At 45.5% G+C, this 15,324-nt stretch overlaps 2 protein-coding genes across 7 annotated transcripts in view; one reads left to right on the top strand and one right to left on the bottom strand.

Annotated features, from left to right (window-relative positions):
- Nucleotides 1–2,877, bottom strand: part of NBAS (NBAS subunit of NRZ tethering complex) — a 406,507-nt gene extending 403,630 nt beyond the window's left edge. For all 4 annotated transcript variants that reach the window (XR_012157919.1, XM_073335981.1, XM_073335983.1 and 1 more), the window contains exon 1: nucleotides 2,721–2,877. Coding sequence is in view for 3 of the 4 variants with exons in the window: in XM_073335981.1 (XP_073192082.1) it covers nucleotides 2,721–2,843 (123 nt within the window). In the remaining variant the exon portion in view is untranslated. The remainder of the gene's footprint in view (nucleotides 1–2,720) is intronic.
- A 9,367-nt stretch (nucleotides 2,878–12,244) lies between these two features.
- The window catches only part of DDX1 (DEAD-box helicase 1), a 32,271-nt gene continuing 29,191 nt past the window's right edge, over nucleotides 12,245–15,324 (top strand). Inside the window, exons 1-2 of one of the 3 annotated variants that reach the window (XM_073335978.1) lie at nucleotides 12,245–12,353; nucleotides 15,115–15,166. In XM_073335978.1, coding sequence (XP_073192079.1) covers nucleotides 12,338–12,353; nucleotides 15,115–15,166 — 68 coding nt within the window. In that variant the 5' untranslated portion in view covers nucleotides 12,245–12,337. Of the gene's footprint in view, nucleotides 12,354–12,545; nucleotides 12,707–15,114; nucleotides 15,167–15,324 lie in introns of those variants that run through there. The other 2 variants (XM_073335979.1, XM_073335980.1) reach the window with 2 other exon arrangements.

The raw sequence follows: 15,324 nt of genomic DNA, 5'->3' as shown, positions 1-15,324 counted from the left end.
ATTATATCTAGGTCCTCCCCAGACTTGCTGCTTTTTACACATGAAGTTACTCAGTTTGCATCTGTACTGTTTTCTCTCTCCCTCCCTAATTATTCATATTTTAATTTAACATTGCATGTGGTTGACTGTTCAGCTTCACCAACAGCATATTTCCCACCTGACCTCTGAGTCGTTAATTGGCAATATCACAATTTCCAGTGACTGTTCATTTAACAGATGTCTTGAAAAAAGCAGTAGGTGCAAATGAACTTAGTAAATAAAAATACAGTTTTCATGGGAATGTTCCAATTTCTGCTTCTCGATTCATGGATACTAAGAATGCTCTTTGCTCAATTATTTCCCAAATAAAACGTTTCCATGAAGTATCAGTAAATCACGAAGTGTTTGAACTGTATCTATGTCGAGCTGAAAATATTTTCAACAAATAGTCAGTTTTAAGCAGGGGGAAAAGGAATTACAAAAATTGGCATGATTTTATACGTGTGTGTATGTATAATTTTACACACACAGGATTTGAAAGCACAACATAATAAATACAAGGAATAACTTCAGAGCCAAAATGCAACCTCTGTGATGGAAGACAGACGGATGGACAACTGACAGCACAAAGTGAGGGAAAGAACAGAAAAAGAAGAGATGGAAAATTTGTCCCCAAGGATACAAGGGCAAGCCGCTATTTGCTGACCACAGAAAAGGGCCAAGGTTTCTCTAGTGGTCTACGCAGAACAAACAGAACTTCAACAAATTACAATTTTCCAACCTGTGAATTTGAAATAATGCTTAACCAAATTGTGCCGTGATATCTACTCATGACAAGCTCTGTAAACACACAAAGTATTTTATGCCCTCCTGTCAAGGTTCCTTCCCCACTCTGAACGCTAGGGTACAGATGTGGGGACCTGCATGAAAACCTCCTTAGCTTATCTTTACCAGCTTAGGTCAAAACTTCCCCAAGGTACAAAATATTCCACCCTTTGTCCTTGGATTGGCCGCTACCACCACCAAACAAATACTGGTTACTGGGGAAGAGCTGTTTGGAAATGTCTTTCCCCACAAATACTTCCCAAAACCTTGCACCCCACTTCCTGGACAAGGTTTGGTAAAAAGCCTCACCAATTTGCATAGGTGACCACAGACCCAAACCCTTGGATCTGAGAACAATGAAAAAGCATTCAGTTTTCTTACAAGAAGACTTTTAATAGAAATAGGAGTAAATAGAAGTAAAGAAATCCCCTTTGTAAAATCAGGATGGTAGATACCTTACAGGGGAATTAGATTCAAAACAGAGAATCCCTCGAGGCAAAACCTTAAGTTACAAAAAAGATACACAGACAGAAATAGTTATTCTATTCAGCATAATTCTTTTCTCAGCCATTTAAAGAAATCATAATCTAACACATACCTAGCTAGATTACTTACTAAAAGTTCTAAGACTCCATTCCTGGTCTATCCCCGACAAAAACAGCATATAGACAGACAGAGACCCTTTGTTTCTCTCCCTCCTCCCAGCTTTTGAAAGTATCTTGTCTCCTCATTGATCATTTTGGTCAGGTGCCAGCGAGGTTACTTTTAGCTTCTTAACCCTTTACAGGTGAGAGGAGTTTTCCTCTGGCCAGGAGGGATTTTAAAGGGGTTTACCCTTCCCTTTATATTTATGACACCCCCTCTTCCTTCCCCAATGTGACTTCAGTGAGAGATGAGGACACTCAGCACCTCCAAAGGTTAAAGCCAGAGATTACTTAACAGGGCAAGCAATGAAATACAAAGGAGGAAGGGAGACACAAAGATTTTAAAGGGGTTTACCCTTCCTTTTATATTTATGACACCTCCCCACCCAGTTCACATTGCAGATGTATCAAGCCCAGCCAGAGCTTTAATAGGAAATCATTTCATTTGCATCACACACTGTTTACTTGACAGAGGGCCTGGTTTTCATAAGGGCAGCTCCCTCTGAGTCCTTTGGTCTGTGAGCACTTAATGTTTCTGGAGATCAGGCCCAAAGTAAATTACACAATGAATACTTCTCCCTAACAACCTTCTGTATGTTTTGTAAAAGTAAAAACCTAATCAATACTTGTTAATGGTATAAAAAGGACAGATGTAAAAAAAAAAACCCCTAAAACCATACGTGCTAGAACTAGGAGTGCTGGGGGGGGGGGGGGGTTAGCAGCAGCATCCCCTGGCTTGAAGTGATTTCCATTATATACAGGGTTTACAGTTGCATTCAACTGCTTTCAGCACCCAAACATTGCTCCAGCACCTGTGACTGAAACAGCAAACCTGCAAAAGTGAGATGACAAACTGGAGAGGACTCACTTCTCCCTCTCACTGAATGCAGCATTCAGGGGCACGCTACAGGTGTTTTGTCCCTGCCCTGGCTGCTCGTTATAGATTTATGATCCGCTGCATGTAAGGGTGGCCTCGGCAGCGTGTAGCTTGGAGAGAAGAAATCCCCTCACTCAGGATTCACGTTAGGTCTTGGGCTCATGTTGTCCGGCTGAAGGGTTTTGCTGCGTGTCTGCAAGATTCATCCGTGCAAGGTGCCCCAACGTGAGCCAGAGCCCCCACCACGCCCCGCTATGCGCGGGGGACGGGGGGGGGACGGGACGGGACCCTGCCATTCACACGCCCCTTTTCCCTCCCCCCGGCAGGGCTCTACGTGGCCATCCTCCCCCCGCCCCCACCTGCGGTCATTCCCAGCCGGCGCGGGGAGGACTGACCTGCACCTCGGTCTCCGGCGGCCACTCGGTGTTGATGAGCAGGTCGTAGAGGATGTTCTCCTCCTCTTCCCCACTGACATCGGCGGCCACCTCCTCCTCCCAGCTCCCCCAGGTAGCGGCCATGCTCAGCCCGGACCCGGATCGCAGCTGCAGCCACTACGGCGCCCGGCAGCGGACAAACCTCCTCCCAGCGGGCGGGGGGAGGAAGAGAGAGGTGTTTAACCCTTTTCGCTCTGCTGCTGTCTGCGTAGAGCAAGCTGGGCTCATCCTAAAGCCTTTTGCTCTGTAGAGAGATGGGGCCAAAATGCTTTCCAAAGGTCCCAGCATGGCCAGGTCCTTAAAGGTTTCTCTAGGGAGCTGTCTTTTAATAGTAACCAACCTGTGAATTTGAAATAATGCTTAAAGTTAAGGGTCTGAATACCTTTCAGGAGCTTGGCCTCAGGCCCCAGTGGATCAGCATTGCTTTGCTTAGGCACAGAGGTCTACCACCTCCATGGTCATGTTACAGGATCAGCACCCTAGAACGCAAAATCATTGGGACAGGTAGCATTAGTTTAGGAGCAAAACACAAATAAGTTAATAAATTAAACGGTAATTTAAAAAAAATTGTGTGTATAGTATTTTTCAGTAATGAAGACTTCTTAGGACAGAAAGAAAATCAGATCACACCTCACTGCTAAACTTATTTTCTATTTTTAGCATGATTTTAATAACCTTTTTTTAATTTGTAGTTAGCTGTGTGGTCTAGTTTTAGATACTGACAAAACTGAAATTATAAGACCTAGCACTCTATGCTGTTAGACAGCTTGTGTTAAACATTAAGCAAATAGTATCATTTGAGAAGAAATTACTACTGATTAATCATTGTTTATTTTGCTGAATATTTTTTAGGTGAATTATGTTTAGCAAGGTAAAACGGTAACATCAGCAGTGCATCAGTCCAATGTTCACAGTTTACAGGAACTATATGAAGTTCACAGTAAATTTCTCCTTCAGAGCTACAGGCTCCAATCTGTCAAGGAGCTCTGCAAGGGCTTCACATGGGCACTGCATCTTTTTAAAAATAATTGCATTAGTATCATATTTTATTACCCAAAAGCAAGGCAGAACATGATGATTTATTACCCAAAAGCAAGGCAGAACATGATGATGAACCCCTTCCTGCTTCTCCACGTGGGCACCAATGATACTGCCAAGAATGACCTTGAGCGGATCACTGCGGACTACGTGGCTCTGGGAAGAAGGATAAAGGAGTTTGAGGCGCAAGTGGTGTTCTCATCCATCCTCCCCGTGGAAGGAAAAGGCCTGGGTAGGGACCGTCGAATCGTGGAAGTCAATGAATGGCTACGCAGGTGGTGTCGGAGAGAAGGCTTTGGATTCTTTGACCATGGGATGGTGTTCCATGAAGGAGGAGTGCTGGGCAGAGATGGGCTCCACTTTACGAAGAGAGGGAAGAGCATCTTTGCGAGCAGGCTGGCTAACCTAGTGAGGAGGGCTTTAAACTAGGTTCACGAGGGGGAAGGAGACCAAAGCCCTGAGGTAAGTGGGAAAGCGAGATACTGGGAGGAAGCACAGGCAGGAATGTCTGTGCGGGAAGGGCTCCTGCCTCATACTGAGAATGATGGGCAATCAGCAGGTTATCTCAAGTGCTTATATACGAATGCACAAAGCCTTGGAAACAAGCAGGGAGAACTGGAGGTCCTGGTGATGTCAAGGAATTATGACGTGATTGGAATAATAGAGATGTGGTGGAATAACTCACATGACTGGAGTACTGTCATGGATGGTTAGAAACTGTTCAGGAAGGACAGGCAGGGCAGAAAAGGTGGGGGAGTAGTACTGTATGTAAGGGAGCAGTATGATTGCTCAGAGCTCCGGTACGAAACTGCAGAAAAGCCTGAGTGTCTCTGGATTAAGTTTAGAAGTGTGAGCAACAAGAGTGATGTAGTGGTGGGAGTCTGCTATAGACCACCAGACCAGGGGGATGCGGTGGATGAGGCTTTCTTCCGGCAGCTCGCAGAAGCTACTAGATCGCACGCCCTGGTTCTCATGGGTGACTTTAATTTTTCTGATATCTGCTGGGAGAGCAATACAGCGGTGCATAGACAATCCAGGAAGTTTTTGGAAAGCGTAGGGGACAATTTCCTGGTGCAAGTGCTAGAGGAGCCAACTAGGGGGGGAGCTTTTCTTGACCTGTTGCTCACAAACTGGGAAAAATTAGTGGGGGAAGCAAAAGTGGATGGGAATCTGGGAGGCAGTGACCATGAGTTGGGTGAGTTCAGGATCCCGACACAGGGAAGAAAGGTAAGCAGCAGGATACGGACCCTAAACTTCAGGAAAGCAGACTTCGACTCCCTCAGGGAACGGATGGGTAGGATACCCTGGGGGACTAACATGAAGGGAAAAGGAGTCCAGGAGAGCTGGCTCTATTTCAAGGAATCCCTGTTGAGGTTACAGGGACAAACCATCCCGATGTGTCGAAAGAATAGTAAATATGGCAGGCGACCAGCTTGGCTTAACGGTGAAATCCTAGCGGATCTTAAACATAAAAAAGAAGCTTACAAGAAGTGGAAGGTTGGACATATGACCAGGGAAGAGTATAAAAATATTGCTCGGGCATGTAGGAATGAAATCAGGAGGGCCAAATCGCACCTGGAGCTGCAGCTAGCGAGAGATGTCAAGAGTAACAAGAAAGGTTTCTTCAGGTATGATGGCAACAAGAAGAAAGCCAAGGAAAGTGTGGGCCCCTTACTGAATGAGGGAGGCAACCTAGTGACAGAGGATGTGGAAAAAGCTAATGTACTCAATGCTTTTTTTCCCTCTGTCTTCATGAACAAGGTCAGCTCCCAGACTGCTGCGCTGGGCATCACAACATGGGGAATAGATGGCCAGCCCTCTGTGGAGAAAGAGGTGGTTAGGGACTATTTAGAAAAGCTGGACGTGCACAAGTCCATGGGGCCAGACGAGTTGCATCCGAGAGTGCTGAAGGAATTGGCGGCTGTGATTGCAGAGCCATTGGCCATTATCTTTGAAAACTCGTGGCGAACGGGGGAAGTCCTGGATGATTGGAAAAAGGCTAATGTAGTGCCAATTTTTAAAAAAGGGAAGAAGGAGGATCCTGGGAACTACAGGCCAGTCAGCCTCACCTCAGTCCCCGGAAAAATCATGGAGCAGGTCCTCAAAGAATCAATCCTGAAGCACTTACACAAGAGGAAAGTGATGAGGAACAGTCAGCATGGATTCACCAAGGGAAGGTCATGCCTGACTAATCTAATCGCCTTTTATGATGAGATTACTGGTTCTGTGGATGAAGGGAAAGCAGTGGATGTATTGTTTCTTGACTTTAGCAAAGCTTTTGACACGGTCTCCCACAGTATTCTTGTCAGCAAGTTAAAGAAGTATGGGCTGGATGAATGTACTATAAGGTGGGTAGAATGTTGGCTAGATTGTCGGGTTCAATGGGTAGTGATAAATGGCTCTATGTCTAGTTGGCAGCCGGTGTCAAGTGGAGTGCCCCAGGGGTCGGTCCTGGGGCCGGTTTTGTTCAATATCTTCATAAATGATCTGGAGGATGGTGTGGATTGCACTCTCAGCAAATTTGCGGATGATACTAAACTGGGAGGAGTGGTAGATACGCTGGAGGGCAGGGTTAGGATACAGAGGGACCTAGACAAATTGGAGGATTGGGCCAAAAGAAATCTGATGAGGTTCAATAAGGATAAGTGCAGGGTCCTGCACTTAGGATGGAAGAACCCAATGCACCGCTACAGACTAGGGACCGAATGGCTAGGCAGCAGTTCTGCGGAAAAGGACCTAGGGGTGACAGTGGACGAGAAGCTGGATATGAGTCAGCAGTGTGCCCTTGTTGCCAAGAAGGCCAATGGCATTTTGGGATGTATAAGTAGGGGCACTGCGAGCAGATCGAGGGACGTGATCGTCCCGCTCTATTTGACATTAGTGAGGCCTCATCTGGAGTACTGTGTCCAGTTTTGGGCCCCACACTACAAGAAGGATGTGGATAAATTGGAGAGAGTCCAGCGAAGGGCAACAAAAATGATTAGGGGTCAGGAACACATGACTTATGAGGAGAGGCTGAGGGAACTGGGATTGTTTAGTCTGCAGAAGAGAAGAATGAGGGGGGATTTGATAGCTGCTTTCAACTACCTGAGAGGTGGTTCCAAAGAGAATGGTTCTAGACTATTCTCAGTGGTAGAAGAGGACAGGACAAGGAGTAATGGTCTCAAGTTGCAGTGGGGGAGGTTTAGGTTGGATATTAGGAAAAAACTTTTTCACTAGGAGGGTGGTGAAACACTGGAATGCGTTACCTAGGGAGGTGGTAGAATCTCCTTCCTTAGAAGTTTTTAAGGTCAGGCTTGACAAAGCCCTGGCTAGGATGATTTAATTGGGGATTGGTCCTGCTTTGAGCAGGGGGTTGGACTAGATCACCTCCTGAGGTCCCTTCCAACCCTGATATTCTATGATTCTATGATTCTATGATGAAGAAGAAGATAGATTAGATAAAAAATGAGCTAACCACTGTAATGTACATGTTCAAAATAAGAGAAACCAGAAAATCGTTATCATCATATAAACAAACTATATTAAATTGAACTGATCTGAATATAACTGCAAAAATATAACAGAGATTAAACTGAGATTAAACCTATATACCATAGCCCTTGGTTACTATTAAAAGACAGCTCCCAAAAAGGACCAAAAATAATACCAATGATGATATAAATACATTAAAGTACTAAAATACTTATTGCATTAGTTCTAATATAATACTTCCCATCTCATATGTCATCAGCATAAGTCAGTAATAGTCAGTATGCCCCAAATGGTAACACACTTGGACAGAAGGCTCTGAACTCAATTCCCATGACAGGAATTAGTATAGCCACCATTCATGCTACAATGCAGTAGTAGGAGATGCTGCATTGTTACAGATGCTGTCCTTCAGATGAGATCTAAATCAAGGTGCCTTCTTTCTCTCTCTGGGGACAGTCCCAATGGAAGTTAAAGTGCAACACTTTAACAACAGTAGGGAATTACCATGATGCTCTGCTCTCATGCTCTCTCTTCCATAAACTAGCTTATAATGGGCTAAATTCACCACTAATGTAAACTGGTGGAGTGGAGTTATACTTGTTTTCTTCCCAGTCTGGGGTTAATCTTATACATACAAAGAAAAGGAGTACTTGTGGCACCTTAGAGACTAACCAATTTATTAGAGCATAAGCTTTCGTGAGCTACAGCTCACTTCCTCAGATGCATATCGTGGAAACTGCAGCAGACTTTATATATACACAGAGAATATGAAACAATACCTCCTCCCACCCCACTGTCCTGCTGGTAATAGCTTATCTAAAGTGATCATCAGGTGGGCCATTTCCAGCACAAATCCAGGTTTTCTCACCCTCCACCCCCCCACACAAATTCACTCTCCTGCCTGTTTCCTCTTGTTTTTTCCTACCCCCCCCCCCCCAGATGTTCTGGTTTAACTTGGATTTAAACTTGAAGAGTGGTCAGTTTGGATGAGCTATTACCAGCAGGAGAGTGAGTTTGTGTGTGTATGGGGGTGGGGGGGATGTGAGAAAACCTGGATTTGTGCAGGAAATAGCCCAACTTGATTGTCATGCACATTGTGTAAAGAGTTGTCACTTTGGATGGGCTATCACCAGCAGGAGAGTGAATTTGTGGGGGGGTGGAGGGTGAGAAAACCTGGATTTGTGCTGGAAATGGCCCACCTGATGATCACTTTAGATAAGCTATTACCAGCAGGACAGTGGGGTGGGAGGAGGTATTGTTTCATATTCTCTGTGTATATATAAAGTCTGCTGCAGTTTCCACGATATGCATCTGAGGAAGTGAGCTGTAGCTCACGAAAGCTTATGCTCTAATAAATTGGTTAGTCTCTAAGGTGCCACAAGTACTCCTTTTCTTTTTGCGAATACAGACTAACACGGCTGTTACTCTGAAACCTGTCCTTATACATACAGTGCCAAATCCAGAGGTTTTCACTCTTGTCAATTGTAGTTTGCTTGAATAATGGCTGACTAGAAACTGAATACATTTGTGTAAAAATTGAATAAGGACTTCAGTAATATGTTACTAAAAACAAGTTAGAATTCCATATGTGTAAAAAAAGATACTTTCTAACAAACATGCTGTTATATTAAAGATTAAATAACTATGAAACCAGACTACACCAGTCCAGTTGTCTAGAGGTGACAATCATAAAATCATAGATATCAGGGTTGGAAGGGACCTCAGGAGGTCATCTAATCCAACCCCCTGCTCAAAGCAGGACCAATCCCCAACTAAATCATCCCAGACAGGGCTTTGTCAAGCCTGACCTTAAAAAATTCTAAGGAAGGAGATTCCACCACCTCCCTAGGTAACACATTCCAGTGTTTCACCACCCTCCTAGTGAAAAAGTTTTTCCTAATATCCAACCTAAACCTCCCCCACTGCAACTTGAGACCATTACTCCTCATTCTGTCATTTGCTACCACTGAGAACAGTCTAGATCCGTCCTCTTTGGAACCCTCTTTCAGGTAGTTGAAAGCAGCTACCAAATCCCTCCTCATTCTTCTCTTCCGCAGAGTAAACAATCCCAGTTCCCTCAGCCTCTGCTCATAAGTATAATAATAATAACTGTATAATGTAAAGACAAAATACTCATTGTAAACAGATAGTTTGGGTTTAGGTTCAGGTAAAGAGTTCAATTTCAGATTTGGGTTAGATGAGCAGTATTACTAATTCTCTACATTTTATTGCAATTTTTGTTATATTTGGTATTTTTTCTTAAAACCCCAGCTCCCAGAATTGTGTGCTTATGTGAGAATCTCATCTTTAATTTGAGTGATAAAGGTATGATTCTAGCCCTCATGGTTATGGAAAAAAAACTGAAAATTTGATATGAATGTATCCTAACGGATAAAAAACAAAGGGCAAATAAAAAGTGTGACAGATAATACAACTTCCTCCAATATCTTTGGAAGACCATATTATAGTATGTACGGTTTATGTATTATTTTGGGCTGCGATTGTATGTAACCCCTCCAGGGGGGAGATGTGACAGATGTGAGACCTGGGACTTCAAAAGACTATATTAAAAATGTGCCAGACAAGCAGGGTGACCCGGTGTCCAGTTTTTGACCAGAATACCCAGTCAAAAAGGGACCCTGGCAACTCTGTCAGCACCGCTGACTAGGACGTTAAAATCCCGGTCGGCAGTGTGGCAGGGCTAAGGCAAACTAGTCCCCTACCTGTCCTGGGGCACCGCACTGCACCCTTGAAGCAGCCAGCCAGTCTGGCTCCTAGGCGGGGGGCACACAAGACTCCATGCACTGCCCGAGTACCAGCTCCACACTCCCATTGGCTGCTTTCCGGCCAATGGGAGCTGGGGGGCGGGGGGGGGAGGACGGTGCCTGCAGGCGAGAGCAGCACGTGCCGCAGAGCCTCCTTCCCTTGCCACCTAGGAGCTGGGCCTGCTGGCCACTTCCAGGGTGCAGCACAGAGCCAGGACAGGCAGGCAGCCTGCCTTAGCCCCACTGCACCACTGACTGGGAGGCACCCCAGGTAAGGCTGTGCCCCAAACCCAAGCCCGAACCCTTGCCCCAGCTCTGAGCCCCCACAAACCCGGAGCCGCCTCCTGCACCCCAAACCCCTCATCCCTGGCTCCACCCCAGAGCCCGTATCGTCTCCTGTAACCCAACCCTGAGCCCCGCAAAACCAGAGCCCCCTCTTGCACATGAGAACCTGCACCCCCATTTAGAGTCCTCACCCTCTCCTGCACCCCAACCCCCCGCCCCAGGCCATGGAAAGTGAGTGAGGGTGAGCAAGAGCAAGCCACCGAGGGAGGGGGAATGTAGTGAGTGGGGGCGGGGCCTCGGAGAAGGGGCAGGGCTAGGGTGTTGGGGTTTGTGAGATTAGGTGTTGGGGTTTGTGAGATTAGAAAGTTGGCAATCCCAGGACAATAAGTGTTAAGTGGATTTCCTAGGGAATCCCTAGGGAGAGGACAATGCAAATTCCCCAACTCCAGTTACCCCAAAACCCAGCCTTTAGAAGCTATGCCCTGAGGTATGAGTGACTGTCTGCTGATTAGCTGTTACAGAAGACCAAGATCAAATGCCTGAGCTGTATAAAGAAATGGCTGATCTGCCCAGCCTTCATTCTGGTTTTGGATCTAAGGGCTTATCTTGGATCTAAGGGCTTATCTGTGAGAGAGCTCTCCCAGCGCTCTAAAAAAACCATCTCCAGGAGGGGCGTAGCTACCAGCTCTGGGAGTGCAGCTACCAGCGCTGGTGCACTGTCTACACTGGCGTTTTACAGCCCTGAAACTTGCTGTGCTCAGGGGGGTGTTTTTTCACTCCCCTGAGCGAAAAATTTTCAGCACTGTCTGAGTGGTTGGCTGAACACATAGGACTGAGTGGACTTGTAGGCTCTACAGTTTTACATAGTTTTATTTTTGAATGCAGTTTTTTTGTACATGTGTAAGTTCAACTTCAAGAAGGACACTCACTCTAGGCTTCCAAGTCATCATCTCTCTTGGGCAGAGACTGGTGTCTTGCTCCCTCCTAACAGGGATTTTAAGGCAGTGCAGATGCTTGCTGTACACTGTGATAACCGCTGCAAAACAGACTGCCTAAAAAGGCAAGTGATTGCACTTCACTTTCTTGATGAGACCTATGGTCTGTAGTTATCAGTTACCACACAGATTCTTCTAAGCAAGCACATTTATTCTTAAGATAAAAATTTTACGGAGAAAACATAGTAAAACAATAATAAAATCTATCTACATGTATGCTATAAAGGTTACTAGTAGTCACCCCCAACTCCAACCTAGGGCTCTGGTAGGTTTTAGTCTTTCAAAACTCACAGCTGGGTTTCCCCCTTAGTTATGAGTACATTAGGTCTAGAGCGAGTGCCCTTCTTGGAGCACAGAGTGCAGCTACCCTGAAATTGTGGCAAAAAGAATCATTTTTCCAAATTAATAATTTCAGATTTGGGAGCCTGACTCTTCAGTTTTGAACTCTTGGTGTGGGCAACACTGAGTCTGAATGAGGGTTCAGAACTTGGGCTCTGTTTGGTTTATGGTCTCAGGTTTACCAGCCGATTTAAAATTCACGTAATGGTCACGGTTTGGTTAGTCTCCGTTTGGGTTCGGATTCGGTGCAGGGTTCGTGGTCAGTCGGGACTGGTCGGGGGGTCAGTTGGGGCATGTCCGGGGATTAGAGGGATTGGAGTCAGTCAGGGCAGGTCGGCTCGGGGTCAGACAGGACAGGGTACAGGGTGAGGATCCAGACCAGGAACTCCGCTTCGGAGTTGGTCGGTAGCCAGCGATCCGGGTTACAACTCAAGCCACTGGCTCGCTCAGGGAGCGGGCTCGGGGTTTGGGCCATGGCTGGAGTCCCAGGTCACGGTTCAGGACAGACACTCGGTTCGGCTCGTGTCGGGGCTCAGGTCGGACTCAGCGCAGGCCGGGTGATTTCCGCAGCCGGAACCGGTGCGGTCTGGCCGCGGAGCAGCCCGGAGGGATAAGGCGTGGGGACCGGCTCTTCGCGCTCTGGGCAGCCGCCCGCAAAGGCAGGAGTCTGCGTGGCGCCGAGATGGCGGCTTTCTCTGGTATGGGGCACCGGGCGGCCGGCGGTTGCGCAGGCAGCGGGTGCGGCAGGAGCTGCTGCTCGGGGAGTGGAGAGGCGGGCTCACCGTGGGCGAGCTGGAGCCAAGGGCCCAGCCCGGAGGCTCCGATGGGGAGCAGCAGACTCCCTTGTAATGCCCGGTCTGTCGTTACATGGTCCCCAAGGCAGCCGGGCGTAGGCGTCCCCGGGCAGGCAGGATCTGCCCTGGCTCAGGCCCGTCGCGCAGGGGCCTCGGGCAGCCCGCTTTCCTCGCCACGCTTAGTCCGAGGGGCTGCTGTAGGTCACAGGCCGAGGAGGGCTTGGGTTCTTACGGGGGTAACAGCTTGTGATGAGGAGGTAAGAAAAACAATGAAAGTCGGTGTCAGTAACCGCAGCCTGTAGGAAATTGCTGCCCCTCGCCGTGGGGTTGAGGATGGCGAGCTTTCTTCCCTCACAGGGGTCATAAGGGCCTAGGCCAAGCTGGCTGCAGTTGCGTGTAATAATCATTATATAATTTGACTTGTTATAAATTAGTGTTAATTAAATTAAGGGGGTAGTTTTTGATATAGCAGTAGAAGGGCTGTGGGTTTTTCAAGTAGGTGCTCACTATAAGAGGTTATACCATTTAAATATCTGTCAGATCCCCCTTCTCCCCCCATGACTTCAGTGTTCTGTAAGTGGGGTTTAATGATAACTGAATTGCGCAGAACAGTGGACTGCGGCTATTTTTTTATTTTATACTGGCAGGTGTCCACCCCTGGTCTGAGTACTCTTCTAATACATTCAAATAACATAATTGTGTGGAATCTTGACATATGTTTATGCTGACAGATGAAAATTATCAAGGAAAACAAAATCGTAGTCACAAGAAGACTTCTGATATTTGGTACTTTAGTTATACTCTCACTGCAGAGATTTACTGTAGACTCCTTCAGACTCTCCTGTAATGCTAACTGTATCTTTGGACACCATTGAATAAATCAGAGATTCTTCTCCATATCATGAAGTTTTCATAACTTTAATCCAGGAATTAGATATAATGATACAAAGAGGAGGCCAAAATTTCATGACTTTATGGTGAGAGTTTAGCTGGTAAAATCATCTCTTTTTTGAGAAGGGAGGGACCTACTGTTGCTTTTGTGAAACCTCATTACTTGAGACTGTCACATTGTTTATGTGGTCTTCAATTATTAGAGTTAAACTAGATACAATCATGATAGTGCTTTGGTACAGCTAAGCATAGCCATTCCTTGCTAGGAGTTTGCACATCTTTCTTGAGTATTGTAGTTTGCCTCACAATTCTTTAAATCCGGCATCAAGTTTTGCATTTATGAGCAGGCAACATGAAAATATAGTTAGAATTTCAAATTGAGTGCGTTTTATTTAACTGTTCAGGAAATTAAGGTCATTCCTTTTACTGTTCAAAAAGAAATGTAGAATATTTAACTTTTTCTTAAATAGAAGTACCTTGGTTTAAAAGGACACTAGCAACTTAAACATAGCACTAAGATATGAAAGTGGCTTACTCATATGTCACAGTGGTGCTGAGATGCAACAATGATTAGAATAGTTTTAAAACTTGGTGTTGAGGGGAGGGAGGTTTTTTGGCTGCTTACATGTCATGGTTGGGTCAATGCTTGCCTACTGTGAACGCCCAATTAGCCAGGCCCCTCCCTTCAGATAACTGTTTATTCCTCTGATTCTTAGCCTTCGAAAATTTGGGCACATTTCATGTTTAGATATAAGAGAATTAAGTGCAGAGCAATTGCATGCAGAGAGGTGGGTCAGAAGCTGAAGAATCAGCTTGACAACGTATGCAATCAATGAGTTTGGTTAGATCTTTGCACCTCATTCACCTTATTGAACTGCATGAGGGAAAGTAATGGAGTCCATCCATCAACTTATGAGTGTGCCCTGTTCACTGTGCATAACTCATAACCACCAGACACAGAAGTTGGTGTGTCTTCTGATAGTTTTCTTTTAAAATCCTCTGTAGCAGAATTGGAAGTGGGCAAAAACTTTTATTTCACACTGACCTATCAGCATTGGTAAACTCATTGCAACTGTGTTCCGGTCTTCATTCATGCTGGAGTAATGAGAGTTTGGGACGTGATAGGAAACAGACCTTTCTGTTTGTGTTGCAGAAATGTTTTCATTTTGGGAGTGTTACTGTAAAAATACTTAAATGGGACCTCTGTTAGTTTACATTTAATTGGACAAAGCCACTGTAGAGTGATGTGATATCGTGCTTCCTATTTTATGGCTGAGCGCCCTTCAGTGGCAGTACTCCTAGCCTCTTCCATCTTGGCACTTTTAGTGCTTGCTAAAGGAGGAGTAAAGGTCTAACATCTAAAAACCTGATTTCCTATATAATATTGGTAGCTTTGCTCTTTAGAAAATAACTTGCATCTCTGTCGTGGTCCGAGTTGAGATTTTGGAGCATAGAAAAATTCTACCCTCCGCTATGCACATGCAGTTCACATTGATGTCAAGGTGGAGACACACTTGCACATCGAGGGTAAAATTTGGCACTAAAAAGATAGGGGGTAAAGAACTCCGAGTCCCGCCATCTTCACTTGTCAACCGCAACAGAGGAAATGGACAAAGTAACGTATTTCAAGCAAAACATTTTGGTACTAAAGAAGAGACAGTACTGTGACAAAAATATAAAAACACTTTTTTGGAACTGCATGAAGGGTTGGCACTTGAAAATAATGCCATCAGACTTATGATATATCTAATGCATGCATTTGTTTTTCTGATAGAGATGGGTGTTATGCCAGAGATAGCTCAAGCTGTGGAGGAGATGGACTGGCTGTAAGTATGAGTGCTTAGATACCTAATAAGCTGGAGATCTCCATCAAAATTTTGTCTCAGTGATGTGTAATTTAGTTTCTGAAATACCCAGTCTCTCTATTCACTTAACAGCAAAGATACATGTCTTTTCCTTTTTATCCGCATCTTCAGTTGCATCT

The sequence above is a fragment of the Lepidochelys kempii genome, chromosome 3, assembly GCF_965140265.1.
Source record: "Lepidochelys kempii isolate rLepKem1 chromosome 3, rLepKem1.hap2, whole genome shotgun sequence".
Classification (NCBI taxonomy): Eukaryota; Metazoa; Chordata; order Testudines; family Cheloniidae; genus Lepidochelys; species Lepidochelys kempii.
The sequence above is the reverse complement of the archived record's forward strand: the minus strand, read 5'-3'. Positions and strand labels throughout refer to the sequence as shown.